The sequence below is a fragment of the Vicia villosa genome, linkage group LG1 (genome assembly GCF_029867415.1).
Source record: "Vicia villosa cultivar HV-30 ecotype Madison, WI linkage group LG1, Vvil1.0, whole genome shotgun sequence".
Classification (NCBI taxonomy): domain Eukaryota; kingdom Viridiplantae; phylum Streptophyta; class Magnoliopsida; order Fabales; family Fabaceae; genus Vicia; species Vicia villosa.
The window spans coordinates 131298465-131306848 of record NC_081180.1 but is presented as its reverse complement, the minus strand read 5'-3'; the positions used below and the strand labels follow the sequence as shown (position 1 = coordinate 131306848).

The 8384-nt window shown below is 29.9% G+C and overlaps 1 protein-coding gene across 1 annotated transcript; it reads left to right on the top strand.

The window, feature by feature from the left end:
• Nucleotides 1-763: 763 nt before the first annotated feature.
• Nucleotides 764-1983, top strand: LOC131616916 (putative F-box protein PP2-B12). Its single transcript, XM_058888358.1, has 3 exons — nt 764-1103; nt 1190-1308; nt 1471-1983. Exons 1-3 carry the CDS (start codon nt 795-797, stop codon nt 1883-1885), a joined length of 843 nt encoding a protein of 280 aa, XP_058744341.1. The 5' UTR covers nt 764-794; the 3' UTR covers nt 1886-1983.
• The last annotated feature ends 6401 nt before the right edge of the window (nt 1984-8384 follow it).

The window sequence follows — 8384 nt, the reverse complement described above, 5'->3', positions numbered from 1 at the left end:
TTTTATAAAAAAATTATATTTCTTATTTACAGCATAAATACTACGTCAATAACTTACAATAATAACTTTTTTTTTATAAATAATCTATAATAGAGAAGAAATAAAATCAATTTTAATATAAATAAAAAATTTATACATAAATACTATATATATATATATATATATATATATATATATATATATATATATATATATATATATATATATATATATATATATAAAATTTTAAACAATAATTTACAATTGAATTTTTTTTTAAATAATCATCTACACAAATGTTTAATAAATTTTACGTATTTAAATCCACAAATACTATATAAATTATTTAAATAATCATTTTTATATGTTTAATTAATAAGAGGTTAAATAAATAAAAATATACCCTATAAATTTTTTTTTAATAGTAACAATAATGAAATGAATATCAATGACAATAACAATATTTTGAAGTTTAAAATACTATATACAGGTCAACCGCGCAACGCGCGGGTTATATACTAGTAAATATAATTTTAGTCAATTTCACCTAATTTTTTAATAGAATTTACTATTTTATACTTGCATAATATAATATTTTTTAGTATAGTAATATATGCGAGTAAAAAAAGTAGTATTCTTAGTGGTTAAGTTATTTCTAAAATCATATAAAATAAATTAAAAACATTGCTTTCTTGAAGATCTCTAACTCTATTTAAGAAGGGAACAAAACACATCAGAAATCAAACAAATCTTTCTAAGGTCATCTTTATCTATTTTATAGGTTCATATTGCATATTTCACCAACAATACCAACAATGGCGACTGAGACGAAAACGAAGAATGAAGAAGAAACAAACACGATAGAGGTTCTTCCAGAGGAATGCATTGCCAACATATTTTCGCTAACAGATCCAGTGGATTCATGTAAGTTCTCCGTTGTTTCCAAGGACTTTTGTTCTGCCTCTGAATCAGACATTGTTTGGGATCATTTTCTTCCATCTGATTTGATCTCAATCATTTCCGAGTCTCAATCTGGATCCTCTTTGCTAGCCACCTCTCCCTCTAAGAAGACTCTATATCTTACTCTCTCTGATAATCCCGTCATTATCGACAATGGTAAAAAGGTATCATTTTCACGATTACATGTTAAATATTTTATTCTTTAATTCCTAAACCCTAACTAATTAAATGGTGTTATACTAAAATTCAGAGCTTTCAGTTAGAAAAACAAAGTGGTAAAAAGATATACATGCTCAGTGCTAGAGATCTCTCCATTGCTTGGGGTGACACTCCTACCTATTGGGATTGGATAACTCTACCAGAGTCCAGGTCAGTTCTTTTTACCTCTGAATCAAGACGTGTCTGTATATGTGTCAATGTTATACACCTGTACCGGAGTGTCATCATTTTATAACTTATTTATATCTACTTTAAATAATTTTCTCACATTGTTAACGTGTTGATTATGCCATTAATTCTTGTTTCCAACAGATTCAAAGAAGTTGCTAGGCTACGTTATGTGTGGTGGTTTGAAATTTATGGGAAAATTAGCACACGTGTGTTGTCCTCAAATACTCGATATGCTGCTGTTCTTGTGTTCAAATTGATGGATCCCGATGATTTTGATGTTATTCCTGTGGAATTAACCATAGATAAATTTGAAGACCGCATATCTACAAAACAAGTTTGGCTAGATCCAAACTTTGATAAGGAACGAGATAAGGAGTTATTGGGGCTAGAGAGTCCAAAACTGAGAAGTGATGGGTGGTTGGAGATCGAGATTGGAGAGTTCTTCAGTTCAGGCATACAAGATGAAGTCATTCAGATGGGTGTTGTCGAGATTAAGGCTGATCGTACAAAGGGTGGTTTCATTCTCGAAGGAATAGAAATAAGACCTATCAATTAGCTTATTGTCAAATTTGTGCACTTGCTTATTCTTATGGCAAGAAGTTTATGAATTGATTAAAATGCATTTAAACAATTGTTAAATCTAGTTATTATTTTGAGTGCAAAACTATATTTTAGTTCTTGAAAAAAATGCAGCTAAAGAAAAAAAGTAATTTTTAGTTTTTGAGAAAAATTGATTATTTAAGATAATATAAAATAAAGTATACCAATTACTTAATATATTTAAGTACGCTATATGATAAATTTTAAAATAATATTATTAGATAAGAGTATACCAATATAATAAAATAAAATAAATGGTAATGATATAAAGACTACTTCAGTTTATTTTATTATTTGTTATCTATTTTTTAATTTCTTCTTAACTAAGAAAAACATTTTTATTGTTGGTCTCATATATTTGAAAACATTTGATAAAAAAATTAATTATATAAAATGTATATGTATTTATGAAAAAATAAATGTCATTGAGTAAAATTTAGATATGATTAAAATATATATTTAATTAAAATTAATAAATAAACAAAATTTTCATTACAATAAATAATTTTCAAAGCACTATTTCTTTGGTGTATGCATACAAGATATGTTGTGAAGAACTCCTAATAGCCATTAGAATAAATCATGTGTTTTAAAAAACACTATGGAGATATTATCTATAATATAAGAAAATTAATGGTTGTGGAAAAGTCAAAAATACCCTTATTTGATTTTTTGTCACCACATTAAAATTGAGGTTTTTTGGTTTTGCACCATAAAATTCTTAATTTTATTATTAAAATAATACAACTCTTATATTTTATCAAACGTACCAAATCTCTCTCCATTCTCTATTTTTTTTCTTTCATCACTTTCATCACTTTCTCACTTCTCTTTTCCACAAAAAAAACTATTATTGATATATATTTTTTATATACGAAAAAAAGCTATTTATGATCGAAATATTTTTTAGTCAAAAATATAAACGGGAAAAATTTACTCAAAAAATCTATTATTGATCTAAATATTTTTATATACGAAAATTTAATATTGATTCAAATATATTTGTAAATGATACCTAAATAAAAATAATATTTGTATACGGAAAAAATCTATTGTTTACGAAAAATGGTATTTATGATCCAAATGTTTTTTATTCAAAAATGATATACGGGAAAAAATCTACTATTGATCTAAATACTTTTATATACGAAATTTACTATTGATCCAAATATTTTTATAAATAATACCTAAACAAAAATAAAGTTTGTATACGGAAAAAAAATTTATTATTGATCTAAATATTTTTATATACGAAAAATGTTATTTATGATCCAAATATTTTTTATTTAAAAATAGAATAGGCCAAAAAAATCTATTATTGATCTAAATATTTTTATATACGAAAATTTGATATTAATCCAAATATTTTTGTAAATGACACCTAAACAAAATTAGTATTTGTATATCGAAAAAATATATTATTTATGAAAAATGGTATTTATGATCCAAATTTTTTTATTCCAAAATAGTATACGGGAAAATAATCTACTATTGAGCTAAATAATTTTATATACGAAATTTACTATTGATCCAAATGTTTTTGTAAATGATACCTAAACAAAAATGAGGTTTGTATACGGGAAAAAAAATCTATTATTGATCTAAATATTTTTATATACGAGAAATGGTATTTATGATCAAATATTTTTTATCCAAAAATGATATACGGAAAAAAAATCTACTATTGATCTAAATATTTTTTTATACGAAAATCTAATATTGATCCAAATATTTTTGTAAATGATATCTAAATAAAAATAATATTTGTATTATTATTAACAAAAAATGTTATTTATGATCCAAATATTTTTTATTCAAAAATGATATATGGGAAAAAATCTACTATTGATGTAAATATTTTTATATACAAAATTTACTATTGATCCAAATATTTTTGTAAATGATACCTAAGCAAAAATGAAGTTTGTATACGGGAAAAAATCTATCATTGACCTAAATATTTTTATATACGAGAAATGGTATTTATGATCAAATATTTTTGATCAAAAAATGGTATACAGGAAAAAAAATATATTATTGATCTAAATATTTTAATATACGAAAATTTAATATTGATCCAAATATTTTTGTAAATGATACCTAAACAAAAATAATATTTGTATACGGAAAAAAAAATCTATTATTGATCTAAATATTTTTATATACGAGAAATGATATTTATGATTAAATATTTTTAATCCAAAAATGGTAAAATGGGTTGAACTTGATAAAGAGGAAAAGTCTGGTCACTTTATTGTTGAATGTCCAGAGCTGCAGAAAGACCAGCCAGAGAAAGGAAGCTTTCAGAAGAACAACTTCATAAACAAGGTCAAGAAGAATCCTATGGCAAAATGGATTGAACTTGATAAAGAGGAAGAATCTGACAAAGATGAAGAAGAAGCCAATCTGGCTCTGATGGCCTCAAGATCTTCAAACACATAATCTAACTCAAGTTCTAGCTCAAATTCTGAAGAAGATGAGGTATTTTCTCAACTATCGCGTTCAAATTTATTTTCCTTTATTCAAGAAGTTATGAGTCGTTATTAGCATAAAGCCACATGTTTAGCAAATTTTAAAAGGGTTTATGATCTCTTGAAAGTTGATATAGAATCTTACGAAAAAAAGGATTAACAAACTAGAAAGAGATTGTATTGCCTTGTTAAATGATATGTCTGACAAACCTTTCAGTGAGTATGAAATGGCTTTTTAGGAGTTAGTCATTTCTGCCTTTAACAAGACACAATTTGCTTCTATGATCTATGGTATTATCAAAAGCAAGGGAGAGAGTCTTGGCTGCTCTGAACAGTATGTTGATTAGAATCTGATATCTGGTTAAAATCTACATAACCCCCCTCTCTTAGTTTTGCTCAGAAAGGACTTTCTTCTTAATTTGTATATGCTGATGAAAAAGTAGAGGTCCTAAATCAGTCAAAACTAAAGATTGTGGAATCAGAAGTTCTAGAGAAACCAGAACCCATGATTCTAAAGTCTAAGGTTCTGAAGGGTTCAGAATTAAAGGATAAGAACTTTTCAAGGCCAAAATCTTCTAAACCCAAAGTAATGAATGATTCCAAGCCTCATTACTTAAAGGCTAAGGTACAAGGTTAGAAAAGACCTTTCAGAACTAACCCCAAAGCCTCATTGGCTGCAGATATGCTTAAAGGAAGGAACAAATAAGTAATCTTGGTACATAGACAGTGGCTGCTCACAACATATGACTGGAGAAAAGCATATGTTCCAAACCCTCACTCTAAAAAAGGGAGGAAATGTGGGATTTGGAGGAAATCAGAAAGGCAAGATCATTGGTATGGGTACTATTGGTAATTGCTCTATCTCTATCAATAATAGTTGGCTTGTAGGTGGACTAAAACATAACCTACTCATCATAAGTTAATTTTGTGACAGTGGTTATGAAGTAGTGTTTAATAAAAACATTTGTATAATCGTTAATGATTCTGACAAGTCTATAGTGTTCAAAGGTAAAAGGAAAGGAAATGTTTATAAAATCAATTTTTCTGAATTGAATGGTCAGAATGTGCTTTTCCTTTTATCAATGAATGATGAAAAATGGATCTGGCACAGAAGGTTAGGTCATGCTAACTGAAGATTAATCTCTAAGCTTAGCAAGTTGGAACTTGTTAATGATTTTCCAGACCTTAATTATCACTCAGCTTCTCTTTGTGGAGCATGCCAAGTAGGAAAGATTGTTAAAACCTCTATTAAACCTAAGAACATTATCTCTACCTCCAGACCCTTAGACGTGCTTCACATTGATTTGTTTGGTCATGTTAGTATTGCATCAATCAATGAGAAGAAATATAGACTAGTCATAATTGATGACTATAACATATGGACTTAGGTTAAATTCCTTAGATCCAAAGATGAATCATATGACGTGTTTAGCATATTTTGCATACAAGTACAAAATGAAAAGGATTCAAAAATCTTGAAGATCAGATGTGATCATGGAGGAGAATTTGAAAATGAGTCATATCAAACTTTTTATGAAGTTGTAGAGAGAAAGAGAAGATCTTTACAAGAAATGGCTAGAACCATTATCCATGAAAACTATTTGCTAAAGTACTTGTGGGCACAAGCTGTCAGCATAGCATGTTATGTTCAAAACAGAATATATATCAGACCTATTTTGAACAAAACATCGTATGAGCTTTTCAAGGGAAGAAAGCCTAGCATTTCTTATTTTCATCAATTTGGATGTACTTGTTTAATTATGAGCAACAAAGTCTATAATAAGAAATTTGAAGGCAAGGCTCAGAAGGGTATATGTCATACCCCAATTTTACCACATGGTCATTCATTCACCGTATTTTCATCATTAGTCGGTCATTCATGCATTAGGTTGACCAGAATTCAACCTTAGGTCACCGTTTGCATCATTTAAAAGTAAATACATCTTGACCATGCTAAGCACTTAGCTTGCAGTCTGATGCTTGACTCCCACTTAAAATTCATATCAAATCATCAAACTCTTTTTCTCGCCCCCGTGCGACTTCAAAAAACTTTTTCATAAAGGACATGTTTATCCATTTTAGCGCGATACCAAAAAAAAGCCTACGCCTCCACCGCGAGTGCAAACAAGCAATGTTTAACCGTTAGAATATGACCCTAACATCGTTCAATAAATTCAACCAACAAATACATGGTCTTTTACTACGAACAACGAAGCTCTAATTTTCCCATTGCACCAAGGAATACGTAGGTACAAAATTTTGAAATCTTGGGGAGCATAATATTAGAAAACCCAAAAACATTTCCCCTTTATTTCTCTTTTCTCACAATAAGGAGAAGATCACTAACAATTCATGGTAACACTCATTCGCAAAACTAACTAAATGGGTACCTTTGAGTACAACAGATGTGAGGGGTGTTAATACATTCCCTTTACATAACTGACTAGCAAACGAATCTTGGTTGCGACTACCATTTCCTTTTATTTCGTGTGTTTTATCGATATTTTCCATTTCCTTCGGAACAAATAAATTTCAGTGGCGACTCTGTTGTATTTCGAGCGTGCGATATGCTTAAGTATTTTTCGCACCTCGATAACTAGCGACTCTGCTGGGAACCCTTATCCTAAGCGATACGCTTGTGTTTGAGTGATTTGTTTGTTTATTCTCTTTCTTCTTCTCTTCTCTATCTTTACGTGATTTTATTAACTGTATATTAAATTGTTGTATATTTGTATGGTACTGTTGGAATGTTTTGGTTATTAGCACACTTTGAGGAATTGTCTCAATGGGTTGGTGCGAAAACCCTGCCTAGAATAGATCCTTTAGGAAGTATTATTAGCTCGCAAGTTATTTGCGTTGATGACAATATTTTCGAAAATTGTATGTAACTCCAGGGACCTTTAGTAAACCCTAAACCAATGTCTTTTAAAACCGATGGTTGCGTAGTGTTGACTTGTTTGATGTAATTGTCGCGTTGGGTCGGTGCAAAAACCTCACTTATAGTAGACCCGCTTGAGGATATTGTTGGCCCGAAGTTATTTATGATTGATGACAATATTTTCAAGAAGGATCCATGAATCTAATAACCATTAAACCTTAGAGTCATCCTATTGAGGGGAATCACTTTGTGCCAAACATTCAGAACCTTCCTGTCATCAAAATTATACATGGACTCATACCATCTCCATCCTTTCTCCAAAATTGTTAATCTGATTTCCCGACACTCATGAAGAAACTATTGCAGATCAATGTATCAGTGGGAACAGGGTCAGACAACACTGAGAAATGATATGAACCTCATGAAAGGAAAAGTGAATCAACTTTTAGAGGTTGTAACAACTATGACAAAAAGGGAGGAAGAACTTCAATAGAGCACCATGAAAATAAATGTCATTCCAGTTCCTAACTTTCCTTCTATAGTGCAGCCTGTAATGATCAACTCGATGTACGTTGTTCATCCCAATTTTTACCCCCAACCTATGCTTCAGAGGCCTCATTACCTACAGTCAGTGCCTATTCTCTAGCTAGATCCGAGAAACCCGGTACAACGATATAGTCAAGCTCTGAGCGAGCCTAAGAGTAACCATATGGGAAAGCATTTTGACCCAACTCCTATGACATACGGGCAGTTGAAACAATGTTTAAAACAGGAGTTGCCATGGGTTGTCCAACCAATTAAACCTTTGAAGCTGTCTTCAAAATGGTTTAACTCAAATGTTAAGTATGAGTATCACTTCAATTCAATAGGGCACTCAATCGAGAATTATAATCCTTTTAAGAAGAAGGTACAAATATTGATCAGCGCAAAACAGCTGATATTCAAGAAGAACGGCTTGAGGGTAGACATCTTTATCAATCAACTGAGTGAAAAAATCCTAGAAACCCTTGTAATTCCTTATTCCAAGTAAGATATGGAAGACCGATGCTGCCAGTGTCTTGAGAGCTAGTAGGTCAACCCAAAATAATCTAGTGTTTGCTGCCAAG

Bases quoted from the DNA above. Each gene is read 5' to 3' on its own strand.
- LOC131616916 (XM_058888358.1), top strand. From the start codon at position 795: ATGGCGACTGAGACGAAAACGAAGAATGAAGAAGAAACAAACACGATA. The intron at 1,104-1,189 runs GTATCATTTTCA...ACTAAAATTCAG, and splicing joins TTATCGACAATGGTAAAAAG to AGCTTTCAGTTAGAAAAACA. The intron at 1,309-1,470 runs GTCAGTTCTTTT...TGTTTCCAACAG, and splicing joins ATAACTCTACCAGAGTCCAG to ATTCAAAGAAGTTGCTAGGC.